The 19,562-nt window shown below is 36.1% G+C and overlaps 1 protein-coding gene across 1 annotated transcript; it reads left to right on the top strand.

Moving 5' to 3' along the window:
- Window positions 1-7,465: 7,465 nt before the first annotated feature.
- Window positions 7,466-19,314, top strand: LOC142553963 (DExH-box ATP-dependent RNA helicase DExH9). The gene is given in 16 exon segments (XM_075664535.1): window positions 7,466-7,872; window positions 7,958-8,241; window positions 8,612-8,812; window positions 8,897-9,115; window positions 10,149-10,484; window positions 12,662-12,766; window positions 12,881-12,940; window positions 12,942-12,992; window positions 13,451-13,701; window positions 14,408-14,531; window positions 14,608-14,890; window positions 14,969-15,123; window positions 16,198-16,347; window positions 16,484-16,716; window positions 17,705-17,969; window positions 18,667-19,314. Coding segments are annotated over 15 exon segments (2,994 nt in total). The 5' UTR covers window positions 7,466-7,872; window positions 7,958-7,959; the 3' UTR covers window positions 18,946-19,314.
- Window positions 19,315-19,562: the final 248 nt, after the last annotated feature.

Genomic DNA, 19,562 nt, shown 5'->3' with positions numbered 1-19,562 from the left:
GAAGGCTGGCTTCTATTCAAGAACTCAACAAACTGCCTTGGTTAGTGGGGGTGATTTTAATGAAATCTGTTTCGACAGTGAAAAACTAGGGGGAAACCTAAGGCCAGCAGCCCAAATCAAGGCCTTCAGGGATGCTCTACATGATTGTTCATTACAAGACCTCCATTGTCAAGGGGAGTTCTTCACATGGGTAAATAGATGATCGCCGGAACAGCTGATTTTTGAGCGCTTGGATAGATTCTGTGGCACAGTTGAATGGAAAATGCTCTTCCCTACAATAAGGGTGATTTCGTTGGAGTTCTTTCACTCCGATCATAGACCACTTATGACTGATTTAAACCCACATCATATGGAGAACTTAGCACCTCCGAGAAAAGGAAATTATATTTTTCGGTTCGAGGCATGCTGGCTTGCGGAAAATGAATGCTTCGAAGTGGTTAGGGAAAGCTGGAAGCCTAAAACTCCTGGCCAATACATCAAGGAGCGGATAGCAACATGTGCAAAGAATTTGCAAATATGGGCTGGAAGTCGTTTCCGGGCTATTCCGAGGTTAATCCAAGAAAAGAGGAAAATGTTAAATTAGCTGAAGACATGTTCTAACTGGAATAAGAATAATGAGAAAATTCGAAAGCTCGAGGTAGAGATAGAAAACATGTGTCAAAGATGAGATTTACTGGAAGCAAATAAGTAGAACAACATGGCTCAAAGCAGGTGATAAAAACTCGAAGTTCTTTCACACAAGGGAGTCGATGAGAAAGGCCAAGAATTCTATTCGGGGGCTAATATCAAGTCATGGTGATTGGTGCGAGGATCCCAAAGATAAATCTTCGGGCCCTGACAGGATGCCAGCATTATTTTACCAGAGGTGCTGGCATATCATAGGGGAAGAATTAACTGAAGCTATCCTGAACATTCTGAATGGTGGGGCAGATTTAACAGCATTGAATTCCACAATGATTACACTGATACCTAAAGCTGCACAGCATGTGATGATAAAGTAATTTAGGCCCATCAGTCTGTGCAATGTCTGCTATAAAATTGTAGCCAGAGCCCCGTCGAATCGGATGAGAATGATCTTGACACATATTATTACTCAATTTCAAAGTGCATTTGTTCCGGGGAGGCTCATTTCGGATAACATCATGGTGGGATTTGAATTGACGCACTGGCTTCGGAACAAGCGCACCGGAAAAAAAGGATACGCCGCACTGAAACTCGACATGAGCAAAGCGTATGACAGGGTGGAATGGGGCTTTATTGAAGCAGTTATGCGTCGTATGGGTTTTTCTGAGCACTGGATTGGATTAATAATGAGCTGTATCTGATCAGTATCTTACTCTTTTTCGATTAATCAAGAAGTTGTGGGTAATCTGAAACCACAGCGAGGTATTCGCCAACGAGATCCTCTGTCACCTTTCCTATTTGTCTTGTGTGCGCATGGCCTGTCAGAGATGTTCACAACATCCCAAGCCCGAGGTCTAATTCATGGAGTAAAACTATCCTCCTCGAGCCCTCCGATATCACATCTATTTTTTGCAGATGATAGCTTGGTCTTTTTCCGGGCTACCCCGGGGGATTGTGGTGAAATTCAAAGATGCTTAAAACTATATGAAGCAGCCTCTGGCCAGCTGGTTAATTTTGAAAAATCAGCCTTATCATTTAGCCCAAACACTAGCCCAAGAATGATTGAGCTATAAAGACAGAGCTCACTATCCCAGTGGTCCAGGGGCATGACCTGTATCTGGGTCTTCCAACGTTCTCCTTGAGGAGTAAAAGACTTCAGTTCGGATATCTTATCGAGAGGGTTGAGAGAAGAATCAGGCAATGGGAAAATAAATATTTTTCAGGAGGAGGGAAGGAGGTGCTCATAAAATCAGTTCTGCAGGCAATACCCACTTATTCCATGGCATGCTTCCACATTCCTAAAGGGATCAGTGAGGACATCGAAAAGATATGTGCTAATTTATGGTGGGGAGTTGATAATGGACAGAAGAAAATGCATTGGAAAACATGAGATTCACTCTGTAAGCCGAAGAGCATGGGAGAGATGGGTTTCAGAAAATTAGAAGTTTTTAACAAAGCTCTACTGGCAAAGCAAATATGGCGTATGGTAACTAACCCAAATTCTCTTACCACCCGAGTACTTAAATCAAGATATTTCCGACATTGTGATATCATGATTGCAGAGCTGGGAAGTAATCCATCCTATTTATGGCGATCTCTGATTTGGGGAAGGGAACTTCTAAAAGAGGGGATAATGTGGCGAGTTGGTGACGGAAGGTCAGTTCATGTTTACCATGATAAATGGATACCAAGCTTACAAAGTTTCCTGGGACAACTTCTGCCGAATGATATTGATCAAACAAAGGTCCAATCCTTAATAACAAATGGGAGATGGAATGAGGAACTTATCAATACAAAGTTTCCATCTTTTGTTACAACAGAAATTGCCACTGTCCCACTACCAAATTCAAACAAAGATGATTCAAGATTTTGGAGATACGATCCAAAAGGGAAATACTCAGTGCGAGATGGATATAAAGTGGGAAAGAGAGTGTATATCCCCCCGAAGAACCAATCAGAAACTTCTTTGAAGTCATGGTGGAAGTTTCTATGGTCCTTATCGATACCCCCAAAAGTCCGGATTTTTTGGTGGAAAGTTTCGCACAACTCAATCCCAACAAGATGGAATCTTCTATTCCACCATGTTCCAACAAACGGCCACTGTCCAGTATGTAAATTTGGAATGGAAACGACGAGCCATGCTCTATTTGAGTGCACAACTAGCAGGGCCGCCCGGAAGAAATCAGATTTTTGGCATATAACTCACCGAATTCGTGGACAAGAGATTCTAGACACCTGCTGCTGGTTAATGCATGAGTTGGGGAAGGGGGAGCTTGAGAAGATGACAGTGTATTCATGGGCTATCTGGAAGGAAAGAACCAGAGTTCTCCATAATCCTGAGGGTCCTGAGCACAGCTCGAATTTTGAATGGTGTTTGGAGTTCTTAGATGAATATCAGCGTGCAGAACAAATGGAATTGAAAGAACCTGCTATGAGCTATGGGGATCCAATGGCAAGATGGCAATTACCCACCCCAGGGACCCTACAGCTAGATGTGGACGCTTCTTTCAACCAAAAGTCCAACTCTTATGCAATTGGGGGGCATTGCGGGACCACACAGGAAAATTGCTCCTTGCATTTGGTCAACAGACTCCTCAACCAATTTCAGTAACACATGGGGAATTAATGGCGCTACGAAAAGGAACTGAATATTGTATTGGAAAATGGATTCCAAAAAATTCATGTGGCGACCGACTCTCTTTTGGCAGTGCAAACAGTCACCAAACCACAAGATGTGTTGGGATACATTGGTACCATTGTGGCTGAGATAAATGGCTTGATTTCTAACCCAAGGATATCATCCTTTGGTCATATTAAAAGATCAGCAAATGCAGTTGCACACGCATTAGCAAAATTTTCTGTTTCTTCTCCTACACCTTTTTATTTGGTGCTTGGAGAGTTTCCACCTTGGCTTGTTGAACTTGTATTGAAAGCATGGCCGTACCTCCTATGAGGCCAGAGAGGCCATCGCCTCAGGGCCCGGCTCTCACAGGGGCCCAAAAAAATCATAAGTATCATGTTATTTAGGTATGCACCTAAATAGTATGTGTAACGGACATTTAAAAAAATTTGGACATTGATCCATTGAAAATATGATTAAATATGATGATCGTGTTATTGTGGATTTAATTAAATTATTTGGCATCTTTTCTTGAATTTACGTAGTTGGACTCATTTCAAAAAAATAAAACACAAAAAATTGTGATACTTACCTATTTTACATATCTTTATTTTCTATTTTCTTGAATAAAATATTATATTTATTATTTAAAACAAATCATATATTTTTACAATATTGGTTCATTATATTTATCATTTTGTTATTTTGATAGTTTATATTGATAAATTTCAATTTTGGCAACATATCTTACATTTTTTGTCAATTTCAATCTTTTTCTCAATATAATTGTTCATATGATACTGCATTACGTTAGACCTATGTTGATGTTGTGGCGCACGAAAAAAAAAATCGCAAAGAGATAAATATATAACTCGTAAATTATATTTTCCTTATATCTATTTTTTGGTTATTTTTAATTTGCAAAATGAGCTTTACGATTATTTATCACAACAAGTTTTTTTTAACATATTGCCTCAGGCCCTGTAAATCACAGGTACGGCTCTGATTGAAAGACATTTGATTTCTAAAGACTACAAGTTCCCGTCAAAAAAAAAAATACTGAAAGAACAAAATTGAACTAGCTATGAGATTCACAAGTCACGAAAAATTAAGAAGAGATTAGTAATAAATCCCCAACATCAATCTTAAAGTTTTCTGTAAATGACAAAACATTGTCGTTTGTTTGAGCTTCCCTTACGAAAATGCCCTAATTTTTTAAAACCATTAATACTCTTTATTGTATATTATGCAACTGGGACAATAAAAAATATACGACTCATTTTAAATTTAATTAAAAAAAAGAGATTTTGACTTTTTTTAATCGAAAAAAGGGAGTTGACTGCTGTTAATTAGGTGAGTTCATTTATTATGTCATTAATTAGTTAATTAGATTTTACTTTTTAAAAAATATTTTTTTAATTGATATATCCCTCCTCGATTTGAGTTTTCATTTATTCCCGCTATTTTTGTGTTCTTCACGACAAAATAATCAAAAATCATTTGAAAATTTGAAGATTCGTAGAGAAGTAAGTATATACTCGAATGTTCTGTATTGCTAGATTTGTTTCAGATTAGTTCTGATTGTTTTTTTTTTTTTAGAATTTTTGTGAGTGGAGTTAGTGTGAGTATTTACAGTCGAGGAACATGTTTATTTTGTGGTCGAGAAGGTGGATGGAGTGTGATTCGAGTATGATCGTATGTGCTAGGTCTGGATAGTGGAGTGTGAGTAGAGAATGTTAGTTCTGGATATTGTGGTCGAGGTGCCTCGACCCACTGTGGGTCGAGGTGTAGCTGTGGGTCGAGGTGTGCATGTGCACACCTCGACCCACAACATGTGCACCAACCTGTGAGTCGAGGTGTGCATGTGCACACCTCGACCCACATAATAAGTCTATATAATAACATATTTATAATATATCATATTTTTTTAAATACATATGATTGTCTATAATATAATAATCTTATCTATGTTTTGTAGGTTATGCCATCTGTGATCAAGAGAAGATGTGGAAGGAAAAAACAAAACAGATTTCTATTTGTAGTAGAATTTAGTAGAAGATAAGATTGAATGATATGTAATTTGTTTGAATTTAAAGACAATCGATTTGATTTTATTAATATGTAATGTGTTTGTGGTGAATTTTTAATTTTGGTATGGGTCGAGTGGACAAGATTGTAATGTGTGTAGTAGATTTTAAATTTGGGTCGCGCGGGTGGTAAATTGTTTCAATTTTGGGACGAGTGGGTCGAGTGATAATGTTAGAGGTTTGGTTTAGGGTTTAGGGTTTGGGTCGAGTTTAGGTCGAGATGGGTCGAGTGGGTAGGAAATTTTTGATATTTTTGAGTTTTGATCATTTTATAATATAGAATTCACTTTATATATAATTAGAATGTAAATATATATAAAAAATTTATTTGTGTAAACATTAGTTATATGTTATAATTTAAGTATGTTAGTTAAAAAATTCATAACAAGTAGAAGAATGTATCTCTTATTCTAACAATGTGAGTTGAATTTATACTTGACTAAAAATCTTAACAAATTTTATAATTCCACTAAATTCATAACAATTTTTATAATAATAGAACTAAAAAAATTCATAACAATTTCATTACATATTCACTTTAATGAATGTATATCAAAGCATATGAAATTAATGTTTATTGTATATAAACATTAACAAATTTTATAATTCTACTAAAATTATTAACAAATTTTATAACAATAGAAATAAAAAAATTCATAACAAATTTCATTACATATTCACTTTAATGAATTATATCGAAGCATATGAAATTAATGTTTATTGTATATAAACATTAACAAATTTTATAATTCTACTAAACTTATTAACAAATTTTATAATAGTAGAACTAAAAAATTCATAACAAATTTCATTACATATTCACTTTAATATAATGAATGTATATCAAAGCATATGAAATTAATGTTTATTGTATAAACATTAACAGATTTTATAAATTTTATAATTATACTAAAATTTTTAACAAATTTTATAATATTATGATTCTCGGCCCATCTATTACAATATATTAAAATCTATATAGATTTTACAATATAGTAAAATATATAAAAAATATATATATATAATATATATATATATTTATATTTATATAGCTTTACAGGTCGAGAAGCCAAAATTATGCTTCTCGACCCATCTCGACCCACGCGACCCAAAAAATTGGGTTGCGTGGGTCGAGTTTATACTCGACCCAATTTTGTGACGAGTCATAACCCTAGATCTAGTTTTGATTGAAATTGTTATAATCCTTAGCACATAAAATTAAATTATCAAATTGAGTGTACTGCACCAAATATTCTATCTCTTTCTCATTTAAAAATGATACAATCTTCTCACAAATTTCAACATATCTTGATCCTAAAATTAACTTGCATTCAAAAAATTGATTCTTTCCAAGTTTAGCGAGAAATTAAACCTGTAAAAAAAAACAAAACAAACAAAAAGATAATTAGTTATATAAATTTAAAACAAAACAAAGATTATTAATTATAAAAAATTAAAATTAATGGATCGTGTCACGACCCATCATGAAGAGGTCGTGAAGCACAAGAACCCAAAGTTTGGGTCGTGAAGCACAATTAAACTTTGGGTCGTGAAGCACAGTTTGGGTCCTGAAGCACAATTGTGCTTCACGTGAAGCACTTGTCTTCACGACCCACCACACGACCCATGGGTCGTGAAGACTTGTGCTTCATGAACCTTGGCTTCACGACTCAGGGTGAAGCTCTTCATCCTGGGTTCTTCACCCTGGATCGTGAACACTGACGAGATACAATAAATTTCATATCTCAAAATAAATTTCTTATCAATACGTGGTTTTCTTGTTGGATTTGTTGCAGAGCAATAACTTGTAGACTCGTGATTAATTGTTAGCCAAAAAATAAAAGGATGGAAGATTGAGAAGAAAAAGAATTTTTGTGAAGATAAAAAATGAAATGAGAACTAGGGTTGAGTCGGAAAAGATGGAAAAATTGAGTTAAGTAATTTTTTTTATTTAATTAAATTATAAATTTTATTATATATAAAATTAAAAAACACTAACGAAAAAATTAGTTTTTAAACAAATTTTAAATAAAAGATAAAAAAATTAATTACATTCACCCCCGTGTATTTAATAAACTCTTTCCTTGACTCCCGTTTTCCTCATTTTCCCTATGCAACTTAACGTATGCAGTATTCTTAAACCTCTACGTCGTCGTCTTTAGCCCGCGTCGAATCAATTAGCTACGACACTTCTCCTTTCCGCCTCCGGCAGCAGAGGGGGGCAAAAGCAAGCTTTAACAAATCTCTTGCGCCGCCGGATGATAACTTCGCCACCACAAATTCCAATCTTCTGGAAGTTCGAGCTGTCCCTCAAATATTGAGTATTGAATTTGTAGAAAATTGTTCGCACTATTTCCGTGTCGAAGGAAAACACTCAAGAGTCGCCGGCAGAAGTAGATTTTGAAGAAAATTGTTCGCACTATTTCCGTGTCGAAGGAAAACACTCAAGAGTCGCCGGCAGAAGTAGATTTTGAAGGAGAAGCATAATCCCAAACCCTATCTTTTCGAACAAAACGTATCTCTGACCTGTATCCTGTTCAGGTAAAGTATCAATGAACGTGTTTCACGGGTTGCATGATGTATATATACTGATACTTTGATTATTACCATTTTTTGTGCAGTATAGGTATGGGTTCAGTGAAGAGGAAGTCGTTGGAAGCGGCGGCGAGCGAGGATTACGAGGCTCCGACGAAAAAGCAGCAGCAAGAGAATGGTTTGATGAAGACAATTGATGAGCCAGTGGCATGCCAGCATGATGTCTCTTATCCAGAGGGGTATTTGCCTCGGAAAGCTTTGAATTCAGGTTCGATAGACATAGAAAACTCGAAGCCTGCCAAAGAGTTCCCGTTTACCCTCGACCCTTTTCAGTTGGAAGCAATCAAATGTTTAGACAATGGCGAATCTGTCATGGTATTGTTTTCTTTAAATTACTAGAAAGTAGATAGATTGATGTTAATATTTTGTTCCAGTGGTTGTTTTTTTTTTTTGCTAGGATTATGATAGAGAGAGATTTTTAATGGTTGTTTACTATGGAAATATTGAAGGAAATGAATTTGCAGGAGCTTGAGTGAGGGAAAATTCTTTTGCTGGTTATTTTCTTTTAATATTTCGTTGCTCATGAGACAAACATTGGAATTAATTTATAAATTTACTTCTACCGCTGAACTTTGCCTTGTTGAGTTTCGTATTTCAGTTTACTGTTTGTATGGAGTCCAACTTTGTATTTTCAGCAAAGTTATGTTCCTCAGGAGGCAAAACATAACTTCTAAACTGTGGTTAGGTGTCTGCACATACATCTGCGGGAAAGACTGTTGTGGCATTGTACGCGATTGCGATGTCATTACAGCACAAGCAACGTGTGATATATACGTCCCCAATTAAGGCTCTCAGTAATCAGAAGTACAGAGAGTTCAAAGAAGAGTTTTCGGATGTGGGGTTGATGACAGGTGATGTCACTATTGATCCCAATGCTTCCTGCTTGGTGGGTGTGATTAGCATTTGGTTACTTTTATCTGACAAAGTTTTGAATTTTTTTACGTGGCTAAGGTTTGTTACTCCTTTTCAGGTGATGACTACAGAGATCTGGCGAAGCATGCAGTACAAAGGATCTGAGGTTATAAGGGAGGTAGCATGGACAATTTTTGATGAGGTGCATTACATGAGAGACAGGGAGAGAGGTGTCGTGTGGGAAGAGAGCATCGTTATGGCCCCAAAGAAATCCCGGTTTGTGTTCCTCTCAGCTACAGTTCCCAATGCGAAGGAATTTGCTGATTGGGTTGCGAAGGTGATCATAGCACGTTATGCTATTCACTAAAATTATGACAGATGCTTTTAATTTGAAACTTTAATGCATTGTTATACTTAATAGATACATTGATGAAGACTTGACGTAATCATTAAAAACTTGACGGTTCATTTGAACTCCCTAGGAATGTTAAACTGAACTCCAATATTCTGTTGGATTTTTTGTTTAAATATTATATTTAATATGTTTATAATACCGTTAAATAGCACCAGCCCTGTGTTTTATTGAAATTTTTATGTGAGCTCTTGATACTCTCATAAATCCCCTTCTAGCAATGTAATGATGTGTTCCTACTTGGTTTTCTGGGCTGGTTTTGGATACGATTTTTGTTTGTATTCAAATGGTTGATTACACTTGAAATACCTTGGAGGTTGGAACTACTTGAAAAGAGAAGCCAGCAAGGAGATGCATGAATCCCTTGGAAAGAGGCTTTATAAGAAATTAAAGTTATATCATCAATTTTTATTAAAAATGAATACTTCAATATACAATCACTCATATATCCTATGAACCTTATGCAACCTTCTAAAATTTGGATAAGTGGTCAAGAGCCCAAAAATACTCAACTAAAAATTTGATTAAATCTGATTATGTAACAATCACATTTATATCATGTGAACCATATGCAGCCTTCTTTATTTTTACTTTATTTTATCCCCCAGGGTCTACAGTTTAGTTCCTTTTCATTAAATGAATTACACAATTGATAAACACCAAGGCATTTCTTGTTTGGGCTTTCACGTGGAGATTCAAGAACATAATATCATTTTCAAAATTTCTTGCTGAACTTGTTTTCAAAACTTTTTTAAGACAGTTGAGTTTAAGATAATCAATAAATGTAATTAAATGCCTCTGAAGTTGTTCGAAGAGTCTCTTATGAGTTCTTATTCTAGAATAATGACATTTGTACTTTAGTATAACAGTGTTTGGAAAAATTATGAATTCCCTTTGTTATATTACCTATTTTAGACCATTAAAACATGCATGTGCTTATATCATTCTCGGAATACAGGTGCACCAACAACCATGCCATATTGTTTACACGGATTATAGGCCTACACCGCTTCAACATTACATATTCCCTTCTGGAAGTGATGGTCTTTATTTGGTGGTCGATGAAAAAGGAAAGTTTCGTGAGGACAGCTTTCAGAAAGCTCTAAATGCACTAGTTCCTATTAATGAAGAACGAAGGAAGGATAATGGGAATCGGCATAAGGGTTTAGTTGGTGGAAAGGCTGGCGAGGATAGTGACATATTTAAAATGGTGAAAATGATTATCATACGCCAGTATGATCCTGTCATATGTTTCAGTTTCAGCAAAAGAGAGTGTGAATTTCTTGCAATGCAGGTATAAATTTTTTTTGTTTTAAATGTACTTCAAGTCTTCAACTACTCATGTCTGTGCATTAGTTGTGATTACCTTCTGAAAGAAAGAAGTCTGTAGAAAATATAAAAACTTATTTATAAATAAGATTTATTTAGGCATTTTTAGTTTAGATAGATATTCTAGATCTTGTATTTTCGAATTGTAGTTTTTATCATCCCTAGGAGAGATATCAGATGTTCCAGTTGACAAGAATCAGTATCAATGATACTTGGGAAAATTCATCTATTTGTCCTATACAAGGCTGGATTTTGTCGTTGACGTAGGTGTTGTGAGTCGGTATCGCATTCACCATATGAAAACCATCTAAAGAGAGTTTATAAGATCCTAAGATATTTGAAGAGTAATGCAGAAGTTGAGTGTAGAGCCCTTCTAGTCCGCCTTCGTAGTTGGATCCTACTTTGGTTTAACTTTTTCGATTTGCCTAGAGAGAAATGGGATTTGTCAGCTTTGTTATTGTGAATAAGGAAAGGGAACGAACTTCAAGTCCTTCATAGGACATCCATGGGAGGTTGGGCAGCAGAGGCGCTCTCCCCAAAGAAAGGAGACTTATTTGGTTTGAGGTGGGGAGTTAACAGGTCAAGCTGGGCCTAGTTCAATAGAAAGAAGGACTGGATCTGGGGACACGGGAGCAAATGAAGTACGTGAGATGTTTTTTTAAAGGAAATTAAATTATATGTATTAGTTAAAATCAATAATTACAGATAGCGGACAAAGGATCCGCACAGAAAGAAAAAAGACAAAAACCATAGTCAACGGCACATATTACTCCAATTTCTAACTAAATCTAAAGCGAGAAGTTCTTAAACTCTCATGCTTTCCAATCCAGCTAGATGTCCGAATTTTGATCTTGTCCCAACATTCTTCAACCGACTCCTCTGAACTGTCAAAAATCCATCAATTCATCTGCCCAATCATATTGACCAACAGATACAATGAACTATCCCTGCACAAAAATTTATGCCCCTCCTACCAAGATCGCATCCAAAATCTGCCGTAAATAGCTCGTGCGAAGATCTTGGAACTACCCAAACCAAACTCATTTCCTCCAATGGTCTGAACCAAATACAGTTCGTGAAAGAACAATGTATAAGTAGATGATTGTGATTTCCCACCTCACTTGGGCACAACACACATCAATTCGGAAACAGAGCACACGAAGGCCGCTTCTTTTGCATCATCTCACTAGTAGGTAGCTTACCCAGTACTGTGGTCTGCAGGAAGACATGAACCTTTGGTGAGATTGGAGCTTTCCAAATGACATGAAAGAGAGGAAATAAAGGAAAACCACTGATCGGAAAGAAAGACTCGTAGTAAGATTTGACTGAGAAAACTCCTGAAAGATCCCGTCCCAAACCCACCCTGATATCATCAACCCCTCAATCAATATGACCCTCTCTAAACATCCTAACAAAGAGCTTCATTCACTTCCTCATTCCTCATATCCTTACGTGAGATGTTATGGTTAGACCGTTAGAAGGAATACTTGGAATGAAAGTAGATGAAGTCGATGATGAGACTATTTCGGACTAATAAATAAGTCATAAGCATTGCAAATAATCGCGTCTCGGACGATCGTATTAGGCATGTTGAAATTGACAGAGACTTCATCAATAAAAGCTAAATATGTAAGCTAAATATGTAATTATTTGTATGACATTCGTAATTCCAGAACTACAATGACGTGCTAACTAAGGCCATTTCATAACAAAATTTCATATCTTTCATTGACAAGTTAGACATGATCAGTATCTATGCTCAAACTTGAGAGTGCAGCAAAATATAAAGATTTATCTAAAGACAAGATTTATTTAGGTATTTTTAGTTGATATTCTTGATATTGCGTTTTTGAATAATTGGTGTATAATCCCCACAATTGTTGGAGCTAATATTGGTGTAAAATCCCTACAATTGTTGGAGCTAATGTTGGTGTATAATCCCTACAATTGTTGGAGCTAATGTAGAAGTATATAGCCTATATCACAATTCAATGTAGTGTATTTGATATGTATAGAAAATAAGAATAATGGAATATTCTTCACTCTCTATCATGCCTCTGTGTTCAAAATTCTCGAGCAATTTGTTGTTCCTTTATTTGCTGATCTCTTGTCATTGAGTAACACTTTCCTCATTTAAAGTAGATGGCAAAAATGGATCTGAACAATGATGATGAGAAGGTGAATATTGAAATTATATTTTGGAGTGCTATGGATATGCTATCTGACGATGATAAAAAGCTGCCACAGGTCAGATTTTGTGCTGCTATGTGGATAATAAGAAGCTATTTCCATCCATTGTGATTTTCTTTATGTATTTTTCTATGCACTCTTATACTAATTTCAATTATTTACCTATTCCAGGTCTCGAACATGCTTCCCTTATTGAAAAGAGGAATAGGTGTGCATCATTCTGGTTTGCTTCCCAGTATTGAAGGAAGTTATTGAAATTCTATTCCAGGAAGGATTCATCAAGGTTGATAGGAAGCCTCTTGTTCTTAACCCTTTTCGCCTCTTTTCTCCTCGTGTCATAGTGGTCTTAAAATTTCATTATAATTTTGGCATTCTTTCTTGTAAAACTGCAATGGTTCATCATGGAATGTTATAGCAATGCACATATCTGCTCTGCTAATTGGTCATGTTGCAAAATCTACCTGCTGGTAAGCTGTTGGTGAATTTGTGTAATTTTAAATATAAGAAGATAGTCCCCTTACAAAACTTTCGTTATTGGGTCATCAAAGACATTCTTTATATATAAAGGTGTGGTCTTAGCTATGGCTTCTAAGCTATCAGATTCTAATTGGATGACCGATGACCCATACCTTTTTATCGGACCTTTCTTGAATCTTGTCTCTTTAATAGCCCACACTTGAAAGTTTCTTTCTCAAGTCACTTTCTTATTGTTACTTTTTTTTTTCATTTTGTTTCTTGCAGTGTTTGTTTGCGACAGAGACCTTCAGCATAGGGCTGAACATGCCTGCCAAAACTGTTGTCTTCACGAATGTCCGCAAATTTGATGGAGATAAATTTAGGTGGATATCTAGTGGGGAATACATACAAATGAGTGGTCGTGCTGGTCGCCGTGGAATTGATGAACGTGGCATCTGTATCCTAATGGTTGACGAGAATCTAGAACCTTCTACAGCTAAGCTGATGTTAAAAGGAAGTGCTGATCCTTTGAACAGGTGATCTCTTGGACCTGGGATTAATTAACATACTTGTAAGGCGCATTAAAAGAGGATGAATAGCAAGATCTTGGTAGTAGTGTCCAATTGTTTGTTTCTTCAGTAAGTTTTTGAGGAGTCTTTTACTTTTTTTTTGTATTGTATCAAATATATTAATTAGTCTATGCAGAGAAGCTGCTGGTAATCAATTAATACCCTGATTTCTGGTTAGTGTTTTCAAATTGGATATGAATTTTTGCTTGCCAGGAATTCATTTAGCATTTCTCTATGGCATATGCTTTTATATGTTCATGACACCTAGATGTATATGTCACTGGATCGTATTGATGGCATCTGGCTTGATACGAGGCAAAAGTTAATTGTTTTTATTTGAGTTGTTGATGTTTTGTGCTTTCCAATTGTTTGCTACTTGATTGATGTCTGGGCAGTTTTGACATTAAATTGTGGTATGATATTTTGGCAGCTTTTGTTTGCTGGTATTGAGCATCAATGATAATTCTATTACTCTTACATCAAAATCCGTGCAGTAGACGCACTGTCATTTATATCATGGTTGAAATATTCAATGAGCTTGGGGATCATGTGTATTCTCTGTGGCTGAATCCCGACTTGGACAAATGTTCTTTTACCATTAAAAAGTATCCAGAGCCTGGTAATGTTTAAATCTCAGTTTCTTCTCCTCATAGATTGGTCTGTTACATTTCAGTGCATTCCACTTGAACTACAATATGTTATTGAATCAAATCCGAAGTGAAGATGGTGATCCTGAGACTTTGCTCCGTAATTCTTTCTATCAATTTCAAGCGGACCGAGCCATTCCTGATCTTGAAGTAAGTTGATTTATAAGAGATTGTCAGCAGGCCTCAAATGCTAGAATTCTAATAACTAGGGGCATTATCTTTGCAGAAACAAGCAAAGGTCCTTGAAAAGGAGAGGGAGTCGATGATAATAGAAGGGGAAGATAGCTTGGAGGATTATTACTCTTTGCTAGAGCAATATAAAACCTTGAAAAAGGATGTCCGTGACATAGTGCTCTTGCCAAAACACTGCTTACCCTTCCTGCAGCCTGGCAGGCTTGTATGCATCCAATGTACAAAGAATGATGAGAATTCATCTTCTTTTTCTGTCAAGGATGATGTGACATGGGGAGTCATAATAAATTTTGTGAGGATTAAAGAAGTTTCTGAAGGTGAGATGATTTTCTGTTAGATTAGGATCTTTATGTATTTTTAAATTCATAATCATCTATTGGAAATGTTAATCTCAGAGGATGCAAATAAGAAGCCTGAAGACTCGAGCTATATGGTGGATGTTCTCACAAGATGTCGTATGCAGAAGGATGAACTTGCTAAAAAAACAATCAGGATCATTCCAATTAAGGAGCCTGGCGAGCCTGCTGTTATTTCAATTCCCCTTTCACAGGTGAATCGGCACATTTGTTACTTTTATATGCCTCCTTTTATGTTGCATAGATATGGTACGGGTATTGTATCGAATGTGATACGGATACGGCGATTCGGCAACTTTTGAAAATATAAGATACAATACGGTTGTGATAGGACAATCATTAAAAATGATAGAGAGAGAATGCAATATTTTATCAATCATAATATTTCAAGTACAAAATATAGAACACTAGATCCAGAAATTGGGCTTACATGCTGCGAGCACTTCAGATGAGTGGAGCAGAAAGTCAGAAACAATAATTTAGGGCTTACATGCTGTGAGCGGCATCGGCAGAAAGGGAGGCGGGCGACATCAGACTTAAGAGGAGTGAAGATGAGAGCCGAGCAGAATGCTAGAAACGAAAAGATCAATTAGAAATTTAGGGCTTTAAAAATCCAATTCCTTTTTATTAAATATTTTTCCAATTAGTCCTCATAAATTTCAATAATTTTTCAATCAACCCCTAAAACTTTACATTATTTACAATTTTACCCAAACGTATCCGAAAAAACGTATCCGCACTGCGCCGCATACATGGTATGTTCTACCGTGTCCAAAACATGTCCGACTGATCAAACCTCCATAGAGTCAACGACACGGTTTTTGTTGTATCCATGTCCGATATCTTAAATTTTTTTGGGCATCCGTGCTACATGGGCCTCCTTGTGGTTCACCTTATTGCTTACACTAGCCTTCGCGAAAGAAACATGATTGAGGAAAAATGCATTAATAAATTACCTAAGATTTGTAAATATTGGTTCAATAGAACCGACATTATTATTTTGTCTCGGTTTCAAGATTTTTTTTTTGCTGAAACACCCAAGTTTACTATTCTGATGAAAATTTTCGGGCAAATGACATTTAACACCCTCATGAAAATGTAAGAAACCTTCCGCATAGAATTAATGGTTGTTTAATACCCTGCGTTTTCGGTTGGGACATGAGCAAATCTTTGTTTATAAAGTACACATCAACCAGTTTAGTTTTCTTTCTTTTAGAATTTGAATTTTTGAAATGTGACTTCTTTCTCCTTTGTTTTATTTTTGGCAGATTGATTGCTTGAGTAGTATCCGAATAGTAATACCAAAAGACCTACTGCCAGTTAAGGCTCGAGAAAATACACTGAAGAAAGTGTCTGAAGTTCTCAATAGATTTGTGAAAGAAGGCACGCCTCTCCTAGATCCTGAAGATGACATGAAGGTATGCTACGGTTATTATCATCATTTTTATCTTGGTTTTTTACCGCTAGCTATCTGGTCTTTCTTCTTCTTCTTCTTCTTCTTCTTCTTCTGCTACTTCTTCTTTTCTTTTTTGTAAATTTTGGTATATTCTCCAGGTTCAAAGCAGCTCTTATAGGAAGGCAGCACGTAGAATAGAAATGTTGGAGAACCTTTTTGAAAAGCATGAAATTGCCAAATCTCCACTGGTTGAGCAAAAGCTAAAAGTTCTACACACAAAGAAAGAACTTACTGCCAAAATAAAATCTATAAAGAGAATGATGCGGTCTTCTTCAGTATTAGCATTCAAAGGTGAACTTAAAGCAAGGAAAAGAGTACTGAGGAGAATGGGGTAATGTCTTATTGTTCTCTTGTATGTCGGAAGTGACTATTGAATATTTTACTTTTGACCTGCATATTTTCTTCTTCGCAATGTAAGGGTGAGCTATCTCACATAATTTAGCTCCTGTTGATCCCGTTTTGAGATCCTTTTTCGATTGATCTTTAATTTTACACTCTATTTATCGTTTTCTTACTTTTGCCACCTGCACTGAACCTGGCTACTGAACTGCAGCAGGACATTGAACTCTTTCAAAAAAAATTTGTCTTGTATTCAATGATTCAGTGTAATTTTCTCATGCCAGTTAGCATACTCATCTTCGATTTACTATACTTCGTTTTTTTCCTTTCTTATTTTGTGTATTCCTTTAATTTCTCTGTTGCAGTCTATTATGATTTCTTCTACCCTGAAGAAAATGGTTGTGAATTGAATGAAGTAAACTGCAGGGTCTTTGATGTGAATAACATTCATTTTACTTGCTCTATTTGCCCATGAAAAACGATCATATATATTTCTGTTAGTGTATCATCTTGTCCCATCAAAACCAAGGTTAGTGATTATAACATGGGAAAGAATGGGAATTGGGTTCTTTTTTTACTAATTGATAAGCTTGGCAAGGGTCATTTCATCAGTGTTTCTAGGATCCGCTAATGCAGCTAAACAAACACTTCATTCTTTTGTTTTGAACCTTTTTGAACCAACTTGAACAATCAAATGGATCTGCATGACATTTACCCTCATCTAACGAAGTTACAATACTTGTGCGGAAGTTACTTCATATTATTCAACCATTCACCATGTATTTGCATTTCTAGGCAACGCCTTTTAAAATATTGGGCAATTCTAAAACCCCAAGAGTTACCAGTCATCCTGTCATGTTGCTTCTGTTGACATCCATTGTTCTTGCATGCATTTCATTTGGGGATTTGGTTGTTGGTTGTTTTTTGCGTTACTTAAATAATTTATCTTATATAAAAATTTTGATCCAAAAAACTTACAGATATATTACGAGTGATGATGTTGTGGAGCTGAAGGGCATAGTTGCATGTGAAATCAGCAGCGCAGATGAATTGACACTGACGGAACTTATGTTCAATGGGGTTCTGAAGGATATTACGGTGGAGGAGATGATATCTCTTCTTTCGTGTTTTGTGTGGCGAGAAAAGCTACAGGAAGCCCAAAAGCCTCGAGATGAACTTGAGATGCTTTTCATGCAATTACAGGATACAGCACGGAAAGTTGCCAAGGTTCAGCTCGAGTGCAAGGTATCTTCAGACCATAATATGGTTTTATTTTAGATTGTTTGATGCTTTAATTATTGATGATCTACTCGGGGAATGTTATTGGCGTTAACTGCATTTTGCGTTTAGCAGCTGTCCAGCATTATTGGGAAAAAATGGTAAAATGTCTAAACAATGTGATATAAGATACAAGTAAGCTTATTTTTAAATCAGGAGACAGGTGATATTGGCTAGACTGATGTACAGGGCCCAATTTGCAAGTAGTTCTCCACATCCAAAATCCAATTAAGAGGATCTCCCTACATGATTGTTTGTGCAAAAATAATGGATTTTAGTTTTTTTTTTTATGTTCTCGAGTGTTGGTAGGTTCTGTATCTAATCGTTTAAGGAATTTACTCTTGCTTGCTATCTTCTTTCTAGTTTTTTAACTTTCAACGGATGTCAACAAATGACAGACATATTTTCTGATTCCACTATGAGAACCGTGCTTTCCAAAGTGCCACATACAAACATAAACTAGTGTGTTCTGTATATTTTACATTTAATATCTATTTTATCTCTGCCACTTGTTTTTTCTGATGTGACACCTCCCTCTACGTTATGAACAAGCATTAATATTTCCTGTTACTGTTTTCCACATTTAAATGGGGATTGCCGTAGCCCTAGTATTCAATCAATTGAATGCAATTATCTAACTGTGGATTTTTTCCCTTGGCGTCAGGTTGAAATCGATGTTGATAGTTTTGTGAGTTCTTTCAGACCAGATGTTATGGAGGCGGTTTATGCTTGGGCAAAAGGATCCAAATTCTATGAAATTATGGAAATGTCACAGGTGTTTGAGGGAAGCTTGATCAGGGCTATCAGGAGGTTGGAGGAAGTCCTTCAGCAGCTGATTCAAGCAGCTAAATCAATTGGAGAAACAGAGCTTGAAGTAAAATTTGAAGAAGCTGTCACCAAGATCAAGAGAGATATTGTCTTTGCAGCATCATTGTACTTGTAGTGCATGCCTGCTGGATTTTCCTGATGATAGATTGTCTTTTATTATGATTTGAGGCAGAAGGTGTATTTATATCTAAACAATGCAATGATGACAAGAAGTTGCAATGAAGCCAACATATTTCTATCGGCTGGGAACTGAATCCACGGAGTTGTTGCGACAGGGTTGCTGCAAACAATTTATGTTCTTGAATTTTGATACAACATAATAGAGACTCATCAAGGTGGCCCCGAAGACCGAAGTTACAAATTTAAGAGCTATTTACATATTTGTGTTTTCCAATAGAATTGGTAGGTCTCGGTTATGGGTATTTGATTGAACTTATCTTTAATGCTAGTCAGATTATAATTCGTTCATTAAGTTATCTTTTTGGCAATTAGTTTCGCGGTATATGAAGAAAATTGTGGACGATATTTTTCCTTGAAACCTAGTTTAACCGATCACATATAACTTTGTCTTGCATAACTTTGTCTTGCATTTAGATGTGCCCGTTGTTGCCTTTTCTCCATTAGTTATCATTCTTTGTGTTGGTTTAAATCATGTAATTGTAGTTTGAAGCACAATGTGAATTAGGCGGACCTTTATTTCGATGCAAACACCTCGATACAAAGGGGGATCAG

The sequence above is a fragment of the Primulina tabacum genome, chromosome 8 (assembly GCF_025594145.1).
Source record: "Primulina tabacum isolate GXHZ01 chromosome 8, ASM2559414v2, whole genome shotgun sequence".
NCBI lineage: Eukaryota > Viridiplantae > Streptophyta > Magnoliopsida > Lamiales > Gesneriaceae > Primulina > Primulina tabacum.
This window is presented reverse-complemented; position numbering and strand designations above follow the sequence as displayed.